At 61.9% G+C, this 18,064-nt stretch overlaps 2 protein-coding genes across 12 annotated transcripts in view; one reads left to right on the forward strand and one right to left on the reverse strand.

Annotated features, from left to right (window-relative positions):
- The window catches only part of NOS1AP (nitric oxide synthase 1 adaptor protein), a 36,556-nt gene that overhangs the window by 2,133 nt on the left and 16,359 nt on the right, over positions 1-18,064 (reverse strand). For 3 of the 7 annotated variants that reach the window (XM_048080292.2, XM_048080286.2, XM_067001355.1), the window contains exons 3-10: positions 10,929-11,021; positions 10,576-10,649; positions 9,948-10,056; positions 9,670-9,811; positions 8,742-8,899; positions 8,073-8,240; positions 6,525-6,690; positions 5,917-6,189 (exon numbers count right to left, since the gene is read on the reverse strand). In XM_048080292.2, coding sequence (XP_047936249.2) covers positions 5,917-6,189; positions 6,525-6,690; positions 8,073-8,240; positions 8,742-8,899; positions 9,670-9,811; positions 9,948-10,056; positions 10,576-10,649; positions 10,929-11,021 — 1,183 coding nt within the window. Of the gene's footprint in view, positions 1-1,491; positions 6,190-6,524; positions 6,691-8,072; positions 8,241-8,741; positions 8,900-9,669; positions 9,812-9,947; positions 10,057-10,575; positions 10,650-10,928; positions 11,022-18,064 lie in introns of those variants that run through there. The other 4 variants (XM_048080287.2, XM_048080290.2, XM_048080291.2 and 1 more) reach the window with 4 other exon arrangements.
- Positions 547-1,968, forward strand: SPATA46 (spermatogenesis associated 46). 5 transcript variants are annotated; one of them, XM_048080295.2, is made up of 3 exons: positions 547-1,072; positions 1,361-1,596; positions 1,723-1,968. In XM_048080295.2, exons 1-3 carry the CDS (start codon positions 670-672, stop codon positions 1,951-1,953), a joined length of 870 nt encoding a protein of 289 aa, XP_047936252.2. In that variant the 5' UTR covers positions 547-669; the 3' UTR covers positions 1,954-1,968. The 5 variants fall into 5 exon arrangements, with proteins under 5 accessions (XP_047936252.2, XP_066857461.1, XP_066857462.1 ...); XM_067001360.1 differs by having other exon boundaries at positions 547-775; positions 962-1,072; positions 1,361-1,968; XM_067001361.1 differs by having other exon boundaries at positions 547-775; positions 965-1,072; positions 1,361-1,968.

Raw genomic sequence — 18,064 nt, forward strand, 5'->3', positions numbered from 1 at the left:
GAGCTGGGCTGCAGGGGGCAAGCATCTCAGAGCTGCCCACCAGCAGCACGGGGGGGAACACAATTTGGGGACAGGGAGGCTGCTCCTGTGGCCCCGCAGCCGTGCCGTGCCTGTGCAGGGCAGTGCATGCAGCGGGGACAGCACGGGGTGAGACGAGGGAGCAGCAAGCCCAGGGCACCATGCTGGTACTGACAGCACACCAAGAGCATCTCTTACCTGGTACCGAGCAGCTTGGGAAGCAGGTTGTGGGGAAAAAAAAAAGAGAAAAAGAGGGTTTACCAAGGGGACAGCAGGCCTGGCCCTTCTGCATGCTCACTCCATGCTGCCAGGCGAGGTGCGGTGCCAATCCCCTGCCTGGCTGCCTACAGAGATAGGATTCACCGGGTGTGGGTGCAAAACCCCGATGTTACTGCACCATCCTGCACTGGACCAGCTGCAGCCTGTGTGGCTGAGCACCCCCACACCTCGCCCCTTGCATCCTGGCAGCCCTGATTGACGGAGCCAGCAGGTCTCTGAACACCAGGTCCCTGAAAAGCGCCTCGGAAGGGCTGCGCCTGGTGCCCAGAAGCTCCCTGCGGTGCCCGCGTGGCACCAGCCCTCAGTGACATCAGCTGACGGTACCACGGCAGCGTGGCGCTAGGGCCTCGGCACAGAAGCTGCACCAGGGGGATGGAGAGCTTTGTCGTGCCGTCCCTGCCAGTGGGGGCCATGCCCTGTGGCACCAGGAGGGGCAGCCTGAAGCCCCCCTGCCCCTGGGACCCCGGCAGCCTGCCTGGTGAGGCTGGTGCCCGCGGGCTGCACCCAGGCAGGGGGGCACGCAGTGCTCCAGCTGGGCAAACCTGCCTGGGTGGGCAGGGGAAGGGGGCCCCACGTGGCAAAGGGTGCTTTTTAGGGACCGGGGGGGTCCTGCCGTCGCAGCCCGCCTCTGCGCTGCTCTCCTTCTCACCCCACGTCTTCCCAGCAGGAATCCCGAAGGCTGTGGGTGCTGCCTCCAGCAGCGCCAGCTCACTACCCCCAGCGCTGCCCCCGTGCCTGTGCAGCTCCGCGTGGGACAGCCCCACCTGGCCGCAGGGTGAGCCTTCCTCGTGCTGGTGGGTGTCTCGCCAGCTCTCCAGCCACGTGTCCCATGGTGGAAGGGATGCTCTCCATGCTGGGGGGACACTCAGGGACAGAAACAGTCACCTCAGCATCCCCCCGAGGCTCAGACAGCCCAGCCCAGCAGCCAGGGCTCTGGGCAGAGATGGGCTCAGCACTGTGCTGGGGACTGGGCCCCTCCTGCGTCTCCAGCACCGCTCCCATCCCCGTGGGTGACCGAGCTCGTGCAGGGACCCCCGACTCACTGCTGCCCTTCCCTCTGCAGCCGCAGCCTCGCCGGGCAGCGAGCTCCCTGCTCGCACCATCTACCGGCCCTGGTTCTCACCGTACAGCTACTTCACCTGCACCGCAGCAGCCTCCCAGCAGCACCTCTCCTCCGGCCTGGCCATCGGCGCCCAGGAGCCAGAGGAAGCCGACAACCTCTCGGAGACCATCTGCTCTTCCTCCTGCTCCTCGGAGGAGCCGCAGCCCTCCCAGCAGGGCCGGCAGACCACCAGCAGGGTGAGCATCACCGTGCGGGACATCCTCGCGGCTGCGCGGGGGCAGCCGGTGCCGCAGCACGGCTACAAGTGCAGGGCGTGCTGCCGCGTCTTCCCCACGCTCTGGGCGCTCAAGACCCACATCCAGCACAGCTCCCAGGAGGGCTACAGCTGCAAGGCGTACTACCGCAAGCTCAAGGTCCTGCTGGAGAAGGAGCACCAGGCGCAGGAGGCCGAGGCCCCCCCCGGCACCCGAGCAGCCCCGGCCGCCGCGGGAGGGCACTGCTCCATCGCTGCGGCCGCCAGCGCAATAAACGCCACGCGGAGCAGGGCCTGCTGCTCTCCCGGGAGGCACGGCTGCGCCGCAGCCCCTCGCTGACCCAGTGCTTCTGATGTCCTTTAAGAGGCCGTTCCTGACTTTTCCTTCCCAGCAGCCCAAAAAAAAAAAAAAAAGTCACGGAGCCTGGAAAGCGCTGCTCAGCATCTGGAAACCCTGGAGGCAGCATCGGGCACCCTCCAACCATCAGCCAGCCCTGAGACAAGCCCACACCACGCCTCTACCCCAAAAACACTCTTCGGGGCACCTCGCTCTCACGGCCAGCCTGCGGCTGGCACCACAAGCCAGGCAGAGCCGAGCTGCAGGGGAGGGCTGGGGGTCCCGCGGGGAAGGATGCTCGGTTCCGAGGGCGCTGTGCGATGCCAGGGGTGCCGGTGCTGGCTGCCGCCCGGCCTGGCAGAGCGTGGAGGGCAGGAGGAGTACAGAAGGAGAGAGCCAGCGAGAAGGAAGAGACAACAGAAAGCCTTGAGAAATAGAAAGATTTATTTAGCAAAAGCCAATCAACTGATGACAACACCCAAGGGTTAAGTGCACTTACATTGACAGATTGGTTTCCCAGATAGACTGGGTCGACAGTTAGTAACACGACAGTTGTAGGAAAAAGAAAGGACAAAAAATAGAGCTATAAATTCCCAGTCAAGGTCCGTAACAAAAGTGAGAGGCCAGAGAGGCGTTTGGTAGGCAGCGCCGGGTGAGGAGGATCATTCACACACGTACCCACGGCACGGGCTGGCTCCCAGCCGGCTCCGGTGACGCACGGGGGGCAGCGGCACCCCCTCGGCCCCGGGGCATCGGTCACCACCCCCTGCGGGCAGCGCTGGCCACCAGCCCAAGGCTGCAGGCAGGGAGCTGGCTCGGCACTGCCTGCTGCTTCCCGAGGCAGCCGGGCCTGGAGGAGATGCCCTGCCTGCTGCTGCTCCTGCCCTCGTCTGCCCCCAGGGCACCCTGCTACCAGCACCCACCGCTGCTCTGTCCCCTCGGGGGGCTCCGCTGGGCACCAGGCCACCGCTGGGGACACTGAAACAATCACAGAAGGGCTGAGGCTGGAAGGGACCTCGGGATGTCACCTACTCCAACCCCTGCTCGAGCAGGGATGCTCAGAGCAGGCTGCCCAGGACCACGTCCCGGCGACTTTTGAGGATCTCCAAGGAGGGAATTGGTGCTTGCCCTCGCTGAGCTGCCTGCGGTGCCACCAGCCGCCTCTCCAGCCCGCTGAGGGCCCCTGGCGTCACCCACTGCCCCCAGCTCCGTGCCACGGGCAGCCTCGTGAGGGTGCCCCCACCCAGATGGTGGGGGCCATGGGGCCCATCACTGGCCCCGATGGCTTTAACGTCCCTGACCAGCTTCAGTTCTATTTTGGCTTTAGCTTTCCTAACTTCATCCCTGGGTGCCTGGGCAATGTCCATGCTTGCTTCCCCCCTCCGTACTCTTCCTCTTTGGGTCTGAGTTGGGCCAGGAGCTCCTTGTTCACCCGCGCAGGCCTCCCGGCGTTCCTGCCTGACCTCCTCGTTGATGGGATGGACCTCCTGAGCTTTTCGGAGGTGATCCTTGAGCATTAGCCAGCTTTCCTGGGTCCCTGTGCCCTCCGGGGTCTTGTCCCACAGGATGCTTCTTCCAAGCAGACCCCTGGGGAGGCCCAAGGTCTGCTCTTCTGAAGCCCAGGCTTGCGAGCTTGCCTTTCACCCTCCTCCCTGCCCTAAGGACCCTGAGCTCCACCATCTCACGGTCGCTTTGACCTTCGTGTTCCCTCTTCGCTGCTGCTAAGAGGCCCGGCACAGAACTCGTCCTGCCTTCCCTCTGGGACCCCCAGCTCCTGCCAGCCCCGCCGCCCTCAACATCCAGCCTCCTCCTGGGTGGGCAGCGCCCAGCACAGCCCTCGCCTGCCCCGGGGGTCTCACCCACACCCCGCTCCTCAGCCCCAGGGGGACTGGGGCAGGAGGAAGCCACGGGCCTCCCTCGGCAGGGGGCCGAGCAGCAGAGCACAGCACGAGCTCGAGGCGAGGAGATGCGCAGCGAGGGGTTAGGCGCAGGCACAGCGAGCAGACAGAGCCGGCCAAGGGGAGAGCAGCAGGCAAGCGACAAAGCGAAGCAGAAGCAGGACAGGAGGGTGGAAGGAGTGGAAAATGACCGTGCCAACCCCCAGCTCTCCCAGCGTTTCCTCAGGGAGCAGGGGGGCATCAGGGCTCCGGCTCGTATCGCTTCAGCTGCGGCCTCTTGGAGGCCGCAGCAGCGGGCAGCTGATAAATGTGCTTGCAGAGAAGGGAAAGGCTCCTGTGGGGGCCCCTAAGGACAACCACCGGCCTCTGGGGGGCTGCTGGGGCACCCTGACATCCCGGATTCGCCCCTCTGGAGGGCGCAAACCAGGCTCGTGAAGGAGCCCCTGCGCACAGCTGGTCCTCACCCGTGCCACCCGCCAGCTCCATCCCGGTCTGCCCGCTGCTCCCGGGCAGGCACTTGGCAGCTCCCAGCAATGTTCACAGCTGGCATCACCTCCTGGCATCACCTCCTGGGGGGGCCAGAGACCCTCGAACCGGGCTCAGCTTCTCCCAAAAAGCAACCACCCCGAATCCAAACGAGCACAGTGCCTGCCGGAGGAGAGCTCGCTCCCCACAGAGGGTCTGTGTGTGTTTGTCTCCGCACAGCCATTGCCAGCCCTGGTTTGCAGGCAAGCACCTGCTGGGAAATGCGGTGGGTTTTGTCTGTAAAGCGAAGCAGGGAGCTGGTGGTGGCGGTGGGTGCAGGGAAGCACTTGAAAACATGGCTTGAGAACACCAGAAAGGCTTCGAAGCCTGGCAGCCGTGCTGAGGAGCTCCAGGACCAGGCAGCGAGGGGAAGGAGGACCGCACGCCCCGTGCTGCGCTCCCTGGCTCCCCGCTCCGTGCCCGTAATGACTCCCTCCCCGCTCTGCAGCCCCGGGGAGGGGCAGGCAGTGCCCACGCACCCTCCACCTGCCTTGGGCAGGGACCAACCCTGTCCCAAAGCACCGCAAGCCCCAGCACCCTGCCAAAGCTGCCCGTGCCCGGCCATCCTGTGCAACCTCCTCTCACCCCTTCACCTTTCCAGGCTCATCCCCAGTGTCCCCCTGCTCTCGCCCACGCACCCACACTGCCGCTCATCCCGACAGCACAGCCGCAGCCTCCTCTCCCGCCACCTCCACATGCAGAAACCCCACTCACTGCCCCATACTGGCTCTTGGCTCCCTCCCATCCCCGCTCACCACCCCGCAACTGCTCTCTCATTCCCCCAGCAAAGACCTTCGCCTGTCTCGCCGCTCCCCCCGCAGTAACACCACTTACACCACCTCCCAACCCGGCACAGGAGGCACGGGCCGACCTCTGCAGTTTGGGGCTGCTGGGCAGCTGTGTGCCGTGGGGCTCTGGCAGTGATGCCAGCAGCGCGACAGGGCCCTGCGGGGCTGTGATGGTGCTGAGGGCTCTTTGTTCCCTTACTTCTGACCTCTCAACGCAGCCCGGGGGCAGGCACGGGGACCAGGGAGCAGCACAAGCCTGGCACGAAGCTGAGGGTGCTGAGGGCTGGCTGAGCTCGGGACAACGGGGCTGGCAGCAGGGACACAGCCTGGGGAAGGACGAGGTCTGTGCCCTGCTCCTGCTGAGCTGGCACGTCTCCGGGTGCCATTTATTTCCCCTGGGCACGGCACAGCGCCACACGCTGCCCTCCGGCCCCGCGCTCCCTCCTCCGGCCCCGGCCCCGCCAGGGCTCCCGGCTGCTCCGCGCCACCTCCTGCCGTGCCCTACACCGCGATCTCGTCCTCCAGGCTGTCGCCCAGGTCCTGCCGGGGCTGGACGTTGAGCAGGCGCGGCGGTTCCTCCTGGGACCAGGAGTCGCGCTCCTCGCTCTCGTCCGTGTTGGACTCGTACTCGGAGGCGATGCCCGACTCGCGGAACTTGAGGAGCTCCAGGCTGCCCAGCGCCGGCTCCGGGGCGTGCGGCCCCGAGCCCGGCAGGAAGCGGTAGCACTCCAGCTTCACCAGACAGTCGTTCCTACCTATGGGGCTGCCCAGGGCGCTGGGGAAGCCCGAGCCGGGGCCCAGCTGCGGCAGGTGGGTGTCCTCGGGCTGCGGGGTGGTCGGGTCGCAGAGCACGGGGAGGGCGCCGGAGCGGAAGGTGATCTCCAGCAGGCTGTCCTGGGAGCCCGCTGCAAGAGAAGGGCACGGCTGAGAGGTGGTCACAGAGCCATCCCGGTCCTCCTGGGTGTCCCCCGGCCACCAAGGCAGGCTGTGGACCCCCACGGGAAGGACAGTCCCAGGGGGCTGCTGGCCTGCAAAGAGCCAGGAGGAAAGGTTGTTCGTCTCCCACCCCAGCTCCTGCAGGGAGCCGATGGCCTCATCTGCTGGAGAGGAAGGTCAAGGAGGGGCTCTCAGGCAGGGAAGGAGCTGGCACAGACTGTGCAGCCGCTGGGGAGAGCAGACATGCTGATGGACATGTGGGACCGCTGCCCCCATACCTCCCTCCACTCTGCGTGCAAGCACCCCGCTGCACGTGCAACACGCTGGGCCAGAAGGGCATGAACATTGCCCTGCACAAAACCACGGGAATGTGCAAAACCGGGATCCCGTTAGCTGGGAGGGGAGAGAACGGGGTGGGAGCACTTACTGGTGTTGTTCCCCGCCAGCTTCAGCTCCAGCTCCTGCACCTGCTTGACCAGGAGCGAGATGTGCTGCAGCAAGTCCTTGTTCTGCAGCAGGAGCTGGTGCACGCGCGCCTGCGCCTCCAGCCGCGCCGCCGCCTCCGCAGCCAGCTGGTCCTTCAGCAGGTGGACCTGCGGGACAGCAGACAGCCCCGTCACGCCAGGGCACGCTCAGCGCAGCGGGAGGACGATGGAAACGCTGGCAGGGAACGCCCGTGGGCAGAGCGTCCGTTCATTTCAGCACAGCTACCGATACGCAAGCACCTACATCAGGCCAGCACCAGGGCCCTGGGAAGGATGGGGGCGTTGCTGGGTGAGACCCGGCACAGCGGGGCAGCTCTGCTGCGAGCTGCAGCGAACAGAGCCCCAGGAGCGTGCTCCAGGCAGGGGGACAGCAGCACAGAGCCACCCAGGAGCCACGCTGGCACAGCACCAACCCTGCCTGCACCCCCGGCTCCTGTGCGCATGCAGCACACCCACCTCCAGCACAGATCAAGACCCCCAGGGAGACAAGAAAGCATGGATTTGATGGAGAAAAAAAAAAGATCAGTTTTATCTTGGCTGAAACGTGACCACAGGGGAGGTGGGGGAGCCCTCTGCCCAGTGCCGGTGGGCAAAGCAGGAACTGGCAGAGGTGGAACCACAATTAAACGCTAAGCAGGTGCAAAAGCTCAGCGCTGACAGCATCAGCCTGAAAAGCATCCCTCCTCCCGGCCTGACAGCTGCCTCCGTCACAGGCGTGCTGCAGGGCTCGGGGGATGCAGGGAAGCAGCGAGCAGAGCCCAAATGTCACCGCTGGCACAGGGACAGGGGCTTGTGCCACCAGTCCCCTGGGGACAGCACCCAGGAAGGCTGCTTGGCCGTAATTCAAGGGACTTCTACACGTATCTGGAAATACCTTGCAAAAGCAAGTCTTTCTGGTCAACGAGGGAATTAAATGGTGTTTCATCCCTAGCCAAGTAATTACAGGCAGAGATAATTACAAAACGGTCCCCGTAGCTACAGAGCCATCAGTCTGACACAGATCCTGGACGACACCGCGGATCTACTGGCTTTGTTGGTAAAGAACCAAGGCGGTGCCAACCACCATGCGTCCAGAGACGAACTGACTCCGTGCTTTTGAGAGCAGACAGCGAGTGCCCCTGACAGGGGCGTTGATGTAATGCATTCAGTCAGCTAAAAGGCATTCGGCACGACGGAGCACAACGTTTTCGTTAATAAATCAGTGACACCGAAGCACCGCGCCGCACACGGAGCGGGTTAGAGAGGAGCCGAGTGGCAGCTCCTGGGACGGGAACCATCCCGCGGCGGGCACAAGTCCAGCACACAGCCTCAGACCCTGCAGAAAGGGGGACGAGGCTACAGGCCGCCCTCCCACCGGCCAGCCAAAGCACGGCACCAGCTGCTTGGGCCAGGGAGAAAGCCAAGTAATTGCGGGGAGCTCTGGGAGGTGTCAGGGAGCAAGGAAAGCTGGGGTAACCGCTAAAGGTACAGGGACTCGCGGCGGGACGAACCTGTGCCACGGCCACTTGCGTCTGCTGCTGCTGCTGCTGCAGGAGCTGCTGCAGGAGCTGCATCTGGTGGTGGGCAGAGAGCGGCGTGCCCAGGTCGGGCAGCTGGGCGGACGAGGGCAGCAGCAGCTTGGGCGAGGCGGTCAGGATGTCCTCGGGGTGGAGGCAGCCCTGCAACACACCGACAGGGAAAGCATGACCCCATCCGTGCCCCCTGAGAGCCACCACCAGGCACAGAGCAGCCCTCGAAGCACGCAGGGAACAGGCTGCTGCATTCAAAGCAACCGCACACGCCTTGCTGCGGCGGGCTGAAAACCTCTGGGACGGTTTTTGCCTGGTGGTGGGCTCGCTGACCTCCCCGCATTCCCCACAGCAATGTCACAAAAGCACAAATGTTTTGGCAGAAGATTTCACAAAAGGCTGACGTTTCCCGTGGAAATTTCCACTGTATCAAAATAAATAAATAAATGGCACTTTTTTTGGTGTGAAAAACAATTATCCCTATCAGCTCTGCCCCAGACACTTTCCACATGGCTGTGGCGAGGCTGGCGCTCTGCGGGAGCGCCCCGGGCCCCGAGCCAGAGGGCAGCAGCCGATGGCTTTGATCCGGGAGCTGGGCAACGCTGCAAAATCCCCTCCCCTGGCCCCGTGGATGCAGAGGGACCCACGCACCTTGGCGTCGGCGCTCGCCTCCTTGCCCACGGCGTCCAGGTCGGTGACGCCGCGGCTGAAGTCGAGGATGCCGGCCCCGGGCAGCGGCAGCTCCACGGCGTCGATGTCGGTCTCCTCCGCCGAGGCGGCCGCCCGCTCCGCAGCGGTGAGGCGGCAGGCTGCGGGAGGGCAGGGACGGAGCTGGGACCCCACGCACCCCCCCCCGCCACCCCGTCCTCGGCTGCCCCATTCCCTGGGGCTCGCGGCCGAAACACACCCGGGGAACGGCAGCCAAAACCCCTGCATTCGGGGGAAATGGGCCATCAGGGGTAGGAGGCACAGAAAAGTAAAGGTAAACAGGAGGTTACGGGAAAAGAGACAAAAAAACACAACTAAAAAAACCAGATGCTCAGAAATCCCCGGGGAACAGCACACCATGGCCGGTACATTGTGGAGAGGAAAAACAAGCAGGGAGCTGCCCAGGACAGCACGGTCCCCCCAGGACAGTGCAGCTGCGGAGGCTGGGCTGTGCCGGGGGACCCCGCAGCCGATGGCAGCGCAGCATTTACACATTTACACCCTTACACACTCAGAGGGTCAGGAGCCAGCCCGCACACTGCCTGGGGACGTGGGGACGGTCCCCGCTTTGGCCTCCGTCCCGGCAGCCGCGAGGAAATGCTTGCGGCGCGTGCAGCCGAGCACGGAGAGCTCTCGGGCGCCCGCTGACCCCGCTAATGGGCTCCCAGCACGGGGGACGTCTGCGAGGATGCCGGCTGACGCCTAGCGAAGGCTCCTCGCTGGGTGAGATCCCGCAGCTCCACAGCGCGCACCGCCGTGCAAATCTGCTCCCCGCAGGTGGCAGCCAGCAGCCAACGTCGCGGAGAGGCAGCGGCTCTGCGCAGCGCCTGCCAGCCCCCCGGGACCCCACAACCCCACCCCGGCACGGTACCTGGGACGTCCAGGTCGTCCCCGTTCCTCTCGCTGTCTCCGTCCTCCTGCCCGTCGGCGTTCTGCTGGGTGTGCTGCAGGCTCAGCTTGTGGCAGACCTCGAACGCCTGCCCCACCGTGCGGACGATGCGCATGGCTTGGCTCTGCGGCGGGCGAGGAGGCGAGCAGAGCGCGGTCAGCCTTGCCGGCCCGCGGGGTGCTGAGCACAGCTCAGAGGGCAAAGCGTCCCGGCCACCCCGCCGGGACCCCCCGCCGAGGGACGGCCCCCAGCATCCTCACCTTCTTCTTGGATTTGAAGACGTTGCACCTGAAGACGTTGCTAGAGCCATCCCTGGCAATGTAGCTGAAAATCTTGAGGTCCTGGGAGTCGTGGGACACGTAGAATATCCTGCCAGGATGGAAACAAAGCTGGTTTGCCTCCAGCACACGCTCCCCGTGGTGCCCAGGAGGCTGAAGGCTGCAGCCTGTTTGCAGGGCATGCTCTGGGGTGCTGGCAGCTGCCCAGCCTCTGCAGCACAGCCCTGCTAAAGCGCATCCTTTTTTTTTTTATATTTTTTTTTTTTGGCAACTGTGCTGCCTACACTGAGCAAATTAACCTGCAGCAAACACTTTGTGAAGGCTGCCCAGGGATTTCTCTGCTCAGCCCACACAGGGCAGCACCACGGGACGCGGGGGACCCATGGGAACGAGACCTGCGTGCCTCTTTGGAGAGGTGGCCTCTTGGCTCGGGCGCCTGCTCCCTCCCAGCACTAATTATTGCTCTAATTGGGATCATTAAAAAGGGCTTACTGGCTGTCCTGGGGAGCTCGGGGGGAAGGAGGAGGCTTTTCTGCGTGAGCGGCCCCCCTCCTCCCCGCAGGGCAGGGATCTGCGAGCGGCCGCTGCCGGACACGGGGCTCAGCCTTACCTGTAGATGGGATCGTGCATGACGAGCATTTTGTTCTCATCCCAGGCCCATTCTTTTTTCTGCAAGGGAAGAAGCTGAAAATGAGTACGTCAGATGCTGCCCTCGAGATCGAGAATGAGGCCGAGGGGGTGCTGGGACGCTGCTTGCCGTGGCTCTGCTGCTCTCCAGCCCCAGCTGATGACCTCCCCTGCCTGCAGCCAAAAACCCCATGGACTGCACCCTGCCCAAAGCCATGGCAGCACTGCGAGGGGCCTCCCCGCCCCCGGGAACTCAAGGCCAACCTTCCTGACCATGCTGCTGCACGCCCCGCGGGTCCCTGCCACCCCGAGGTGCCCCGCTCCGGGGCCGCCTACCTTCTTCTTCTTCTTCAGGATGACCTTCACGCCGTCCACCGACACGACGAGGCTCACCTTCTTCTTCTTGATGTTCTTGGCTTTGAACTCATACTGCAGAGAGAGGCCTGAGTCAGTCCTGAGGATGCTCCGACGGGACGGAAAGGCTTCCCTACGGCCCCGTGCCTCCCCAGACCCGCATCCTTTCCTCCTGCCCAGCGCCCAGAGGAGCCCGCTCGAAGCAACGTGTCCCCTCAACGGGACAGGGCTTTGCTCCCCCTGCACCTCCACAGGGCCACATCCCCCTGCAGAGGGGCGATTCCCCAGCCCCATGGGTTTGCTGTGCTGGTTTGTGGCCACTGGGGAGCTCTGGGAGGAGGAATCAGTGGGGATGTGGGGGGCTCGGCACAGAAACAGAGGATTCCTGAGGGCTCTGTGAGCCTCGCCGGGGGAGACGGCATAATGCGATTACCCACTCCAGTTAGAAGTCACTGGATGGGAAATAAAACTCAGGAACTGCCAAAGATCAGTGACTAAACACAAAGCTCCGGCCCAGCCCCGGGGAGAGACCACGACTCCCCTAAATCCAGCCCCGGGGAGAGACCACGACTCCCCTAAATCCAGCCCCGGGGAGAGACCACGACTCCCCTAAATCCAGCCCCGGGGAGAGACCACGACTCCCCTAAATCCAGCCCCTCCTGCATGCACAGCCCTACAAGCAGCGAGAGGGTGGGCGGGGGGTGGGGAGCAGCTCAGGCGCTCGTTTTGGCTGGGCAAACTCCTGCACTGCAACCGTCCTCTGCAGGAGCTGTGCTTTTGGGGTAAAACCACGGCGTTTTGTGGGGTGGGGGACCCCCAGCAGTGGGTCCATGCACACGCTCGTGGCCCTGGGGACAGCAGGCACGTGGCCAGCTGAGCCCGAGAGGCACCGAGCATCCACAGCTCTGCGCTGTGAGCATGGAAACTGTGCTCGTGAACCCCTTTTCCTCCCCTTGCCCCCACCTCCATCCCTGTGGGATTTCTGAGGACCCACAGAACCACTCCACCACTGACACCACATCCCCAGCATGCCAGTCCCCACACACAGGGGACAGCCCCCTCCCGGCACAGCAGTCCCACGGCCTCTACGTGAAGAAGAGGGATTTAATTAATCCCCTCCTTAGCCCGCACGGGGAGCACCAGCCAGGCGCCCCGATGCACAGCCCTGCCCCGTGCCCACGCGAGGCTCCGTGCCATTTCCAGCGCCGCGTGATGCATTAGCTCCGGCAGCCAGAGCCAGCAGGCAGGGAAAGCTGCTGGCCCCGACCTGCGATTTAACGACAAAAGACCTGAGAATACAATTCCTCAAAGCCATTTGGAAGTGGCTGGCGGGGATGAGCGATACCGATGACTCAGAAAACCGCCCGGCGGGGTGACGCAGCTCTGCCTCTCCCTGCACGCGCCGGGCAGCCTGGGCAAGCCCACGTGCTCCGGAGCCACGGTGGTGGGCTGCAGGAAGCGGAGCTCAGGCTCCTGCCGTGGCGACAGCCAGCCCCAAAATCCCCCATCCACGAGCTGCCTGCAGGGCTTGTTCCCTGCATCCCTGGTGGAGGGGGCTGCCTTCAGATCTGGTCAAAAAGGAGCCCCCGCTACTGCTAAGGACCAGTGCCAAGATCGCAGCGGTGCATCTGAAACCCCACCAACCCGATTTAGCCCCAAAAAGGTGGGCTCCAGCCCGAGCACTCAGCAGCAGGCAACCCAACCCTCTCCAAAGCCCCGCGTGCCATTTCTCCTCCGGTGCCGCAGGCTGGATGCTCCACGGCACCGAGCACGGCTCCACGCCCCCGGCGCTGCCGCCTGCTGTACGGGTCCTGCTGCTCACTGACCATCGGCACCCAGCTGCTGGAGCCAGGGGATTTATATTCCGGGTGACCCTGAGTGCTAATTAATCTTGGCTCAGAGAGATAGCAGCCCAAAAAACACCTCGTGGTTAGAGGGACTATTTTTAGCCTGGGCTTCGGTGAGTACCAGCCCCTGTAAAGCTGCGCAGACAGAGCAGGGCGCTTAGCAGAGAGGTTACCAAACCCCAGCACAGGTTATACGGGACGCAGGGGATACAGAGCGCCCGGCAGACGCTCCCACACGCCTGGCCCTACCCATGGCTGCAGGCCAGGGGCACTGCCCGGGCTCATCCCTCGCCCGCCCGCGCCGTGCCGAAGCCAAATCCCCGCGTGCCGAAGGCAGAACTCCAGCAGGAACTGAAGGCAGCAAAGAAAGCGAGCGCTCAGGAGGACCGAACGGCCAGATTTGCTGAGCGCTCACATAAATCTCGCCCTTTATCCCGATGCCTAGAGGAGAGCCAAGCTCCCTTGCAAGCCTGAGCCACACACTTAGAGCTACCCCACGTCCTGCACCAGCCCCAGCTCGTTAGCATGGGTGCACCAACGAGCACAGGCGCTCTTTGGGATAATCTCCCTTGCACCCAAGCCCAGCTCCAACCAGTAAAGCACTAATGAACTCGTGCCCGCTTGGGTTCCCTGGTGAAGCACTGACTGAAATTTAATAACGGCTCAGCAAGGAAGAGAATTCAACAAGGCAGCAGCTCAGCCGAGCCTGCTCTCAGATGCACGCCTGTCCTGCCAAGGTGCAGGTGGTCTCACGGGGGGGGGGATGCCAGGGATGGATCAGAAGGGCAGAGCCGACATCTCCCCACCCGAAACTGCTGAGCAGAGCGGTGGCAGGTCCGGCTGGCTCGGTGCACGCCGCAATTGCGGGTGGTGCACAGCTGGACCTGCCCTTGGCCCACGTTATCCTGCAGCGTGCCCCAAAACGCACACAGGCTGCGGGTGACCCTGGGGAAGGGACCCCGAGCTGGCACAAACAGGGGCTGCGAGGGAGGGCAGCAGGAGAAGGGAGCAGCAGGGCACGCCGAGCTGGAGCACTCGCTGCTCTGCAGAACAAGTAGGAACATCGTCATGTGTGAGCTGCTTCACCCCTGCTCACAGCCACAGCGTGCAATTTGTTCTGCCTCCCTCACAAGGCTGTAATTCAGCAAACCGAGCGGGTTTCACCCCGAGCAGTAGCTACGGGCAGGGACAGGGGCAGGGCCGGGTTTGTGCAGTTTCTGTGAGCGAGGTTTGGGCCACAGAGGCTGTAAGGGATGAACTCAAAACCGCGCAGGGCTTGCTCAGACCTCCCGGCTCACGGTGCCACTGCTCAAATCAGCAATTTGTTATTCTATCCCAGCCTGCGGAGGGATCAGCCAGCGTTGATCCGGAGGAGAAGACGACAAGCCGCACGTTTCCAGGGATGCTGGGCCAACGCCAGAGCAGCTCTTGCTGGGAGTCACATCCTGCATCCCCAAGCGCGCGATAAGATCTCCCAGCGCTAACGAGCTCCTCGCTGAGACCGAGCACGGCCCCAAGTGCACCAAAGCCCGGCGGATTTCCCAGCGTGATGGCCACCTGCCCCGTGCCTCCGCACACCCACCTCGCCCGGGGCCGAAGGACTGACCCGCAGGGAAACGTGGGGAAAGCAAAACCCGTCCCGCCAACGGTGCCGGAGCAGCTGCTTCGGGAGAAAACCCACATTTCCCTCCGCTGGGGGAACCAGGAGGATAGGCTCGGCTACAGATGTCTCCAGTTTGGAGAGATGAAGCCCAGCCTGCTGTTTCCTGAAGAAGAGACACAGAAATCATCACCCAGCCTGGCAGCAAGGAAGGAAGAAAGAGGGTCTGCGCAGCTTCCCCCACCATCCCCTTTGCCTGTCACCGTCTTTCTTACAAATAACCAGATGGTGTAAAGGCTTTTGGGCCTTCAACCCAGGTGTTTTACCCCTCTTGGGGACAATTTTAGATTTTGAAACATCCATAGTAATATTTCAGGCTTACATTAATTATATTAATCCTTGGCTATAGCAGTGTGACGATCCCAGAAGATGCACAACTGCAATAAACAACTTCAGGGAAATGCCCAGAAATGGGAAAGAGAAATAGAAAAATGCTTCTCTTCCTGGGCCTGCACAGCTCCGAGCTCCGGTTAACAACTCTGCTAAAATGCTCAAGGCTTGAAAACGGACTTTTGAGATGTGCTTTTTATTTTTTAATGTATTCAAGACAAAAAACTAAGGATGTCTCACTAATGGACAAAAATTTATTAGATGACTTGTAAACTCCAAGCAGCCGTGAAGCAAGTGAATAAAGACTACCCTTTAATTTTACATTCCACACACACAGAGGAAAAAAAAAAACAAAAAACATTTTTATCTTCTCAATTAGAAAAGAAACATTTCTAAACAGCAGAGCACAAGAGTCTCAGCACTGACCACAGGTTAGTGGGAGTCTATTTTCAACATCTGTCTTTTATGCAGAGCTGGCTATTTAAATAACTTCAAAGGCATGCTCTTAGATGGAAAATAATGCCAGCTGGTGTATGCATCATTGCACAACACATTTCTACTGGCAGAGTATTAGAGTTGCCCTTTCTTGAGAGCAGAGCAACATATGTTACTTAATAGGGAGCGCATGTAACCTTGTCAGTTTGGAGTAAAATTATGTACGAGCCTCGAGTGCGATGGGTATGTGTGAAAAGCACAAAAAAAACCCTCCACATCCTTAGAAACGCGTTATCTGCCCCTGTCTCACGGCTCCTACACGGTACAAGTGTGGGGAAACTTTTAACCATGCGCTGCAGGCTCTGTTGGGCAGGTGAGGTGCTGACGGAGGGAGACGGTGCCTCTCTGGGTTCGGCATCCCCCCACGTTCGCAAGCATCTGAAAAAGATTAGCCTGAACAGAGATGCCCTCATTTCAGTCCAAAACGTAAACCTCAGCGGGTACAGACTCCAGTCTGCCCACCAGCATTCTCCATCAGGACGGGACAGACTACTGGGAACGCTACACGTCAGCGCTAGCAGAATGCAAATAAACGTGAGGTTCCTCAATGGAAGCTCACCAGGTGCAGCAGGCTGTCCCCATCCCAGCTGGTACAGCACACGCTAGGCTTCAACCCACCATCAGCTTGGAGTATGGAAGGACAGAGAAGCAAGCAGCAGCCTTGTGAAGCCTTCCCCAGCCCTTGGGAGGAGCAGCAGTAATGACCTGCTCGTGAAGAATTAACTTGTTCCCAAGTGACAGCTGAGGGCGAGCTTAATCAAGGCTCCGCAGCTCCAGAAACCCAAGAATTAACAGCTCCAGAGGAAAGCTACGTACCCGGCCATTTCTGGCACCGAAAACACAAGAAATGACAATACTTGCCAGAAATGTGTGGCGTAACCCAGAGGGGACCCTGGAGGCACCTTGCTGGGATGCTAACAGCAGTACTGGGGCTGTATTTTCCTGACCCACACAAGGAAATGGCACCAAGATCCCAGCTCTGATGAGCCCCAGCAGCTGCCCCCTGGAAGGGGAACCTGAGACAGACCTGGCCCGTTGCTGGGAAAACAAAGAGCAAGAACGATATCTGCAGGAAAAGAGCAACAAAGTGCAAGGAAGGTCCCTCGGTGCTGGTGCCGTTAACGGGAGAAGGTGCACGGATGATTTCCAGCCCTGGGCAGGGCTGCATCACACCAAAGCATGCAGCGTGGTGCTGCAGCATGCCCACGTGTCCCATGAGCCAAGTCTTAGGCCAAAGGTTTGGGAGAGCTCACACGTAGACAAGACGCACGCACCTGGCAAGGGGTGCAGGCGCAGGTTGCCGACCACCAGCCCGTTCTCTGCACCGCTGCCCGCGCCCCCCTCTCCCGCTGGGTCCCTTCCACAGCAGGCAGCCTCCTGCAGCGAGCCCAGCCCCGGCGGGACGACGCCGAGCAGATTGCTCGGGCAGGCAGAGGCAGGTCCCTGCTGGTCCCCCGGGGCCGGGAGAGAGCTCTGGGCCGAGCACCGCGTCCTCCCCATGCGCACGGACACCGGCGACGCGCAGGCGCGCCAGGAAGCCCTCCCTCCGACGGTGCCAGAACCGGGGCCGAAAACATCCTGCCCGGCCCCTGTCAGGTTCTGCCGGTGGCTATCAATCCACCGAGGGGCACGGGGATTTGGAAAGGGAGAAACGAAGAGCTGGAGGCTGGTTCTTGGGCTTAACGCTGCTTCATAAAGCTCCTCCGCAGGTCAGCAGAGGCTGCGTTTGTGCATATGGAAAAGCGCAGCTCCGAGGTGCGCGTGCATCCGAAATAGCTGTCGTCGTGGTTTGTGCTGACAAGGTCAGGGCCGATATTCCCATCCAATTTCAGCTTTAATTTTGGTAACTGTCTGTGACGGCCATGCGTCCTGACGGGTATAAATGGGAATCGGTCTAAAAATACCCACGCTGCGAGAGCGGCAGAGCAGAGCTAGGCTCGGTGCTTTGAAATAAGCCCAGATCACAGCAGCACGCCCATTTATCACAAAAAATATGTGCTCCAATAACACTGACTATTCCACAATAAATTCCGTCTGCTCGCTTTGCTATTTCCCACCATACAGCTGCCTCGATCCCCTTCCTTTCTGCCTCCGAGTTCCATTAGCTGAGCTAACGCGCTGGGGCACGCGCAGCAGCCGCCCTCACCCCGAGCACTTCACAGGGAACTTGGAGAAATCAGGACGGATAAAAGTTAAATCAATACCAAACACACGGTCAAGGGGATAAGGTTCTTATGGATAACAGCTGCTTCTCAGTCCCCCGTTGCAGAACTCCCATTCGGAGACCCCCGCGGGGGCAGCAGCAACCAGGCTGCCCCGCAGACACCAGCGATGAGCCGCACGCATGCAGCTATTTATCAGCCCTTGCTAATATAAGCAGCGGCAGCACATTCTTTGGAAACCCCATATCTGGCTGGAATTTGCGGTATTTTTAATTAGCTACCCATCAGCTCCTCCAAGCAGGGAGAAGATCCCACGGGGCAGGGCCACCAGGAGGGCGAGGGGCACCGAGCACCCCATGGGACATCGCTCCCGAGGCCGGGGCTGGCCGGCAGTCCTGCACCCAGCCCGGGCTGCACAGATACTGAGAGAGCCAGAAAATGCCTGGCGGGTACTTTCAGGAGAGAAAAACATTCTCCGTGCTCGAGATCAACGCTAAGGGAGGCGTTGCCCCAAAGCAACCATGGGGCCGCAGGGCTGGCACCGCCGGGGAGCGTGCCCACCCCAGGCTTCACCCTAATTCCACCTTGGTGAGGAAACGGGGTGACACAACGCACGTACCCATG

The sequence above is a fragment of the Anser cygnoides genome, chromosome 8 (genome assembly GCF_040182565.1).
Source record: "Anser cygnoides isolate HZ-2024a breed goose chromosome 8, Taihu_goose_T2T_genome, whole genome shotgun sequence".
In the NCBI taxonomy this organism is placed as follows: domain Eukaryota; kingdom Metazoa; phylum Chordata; class Aves; order Anseriformes; family Anatidae; genus Anser; species Anser cygnoides.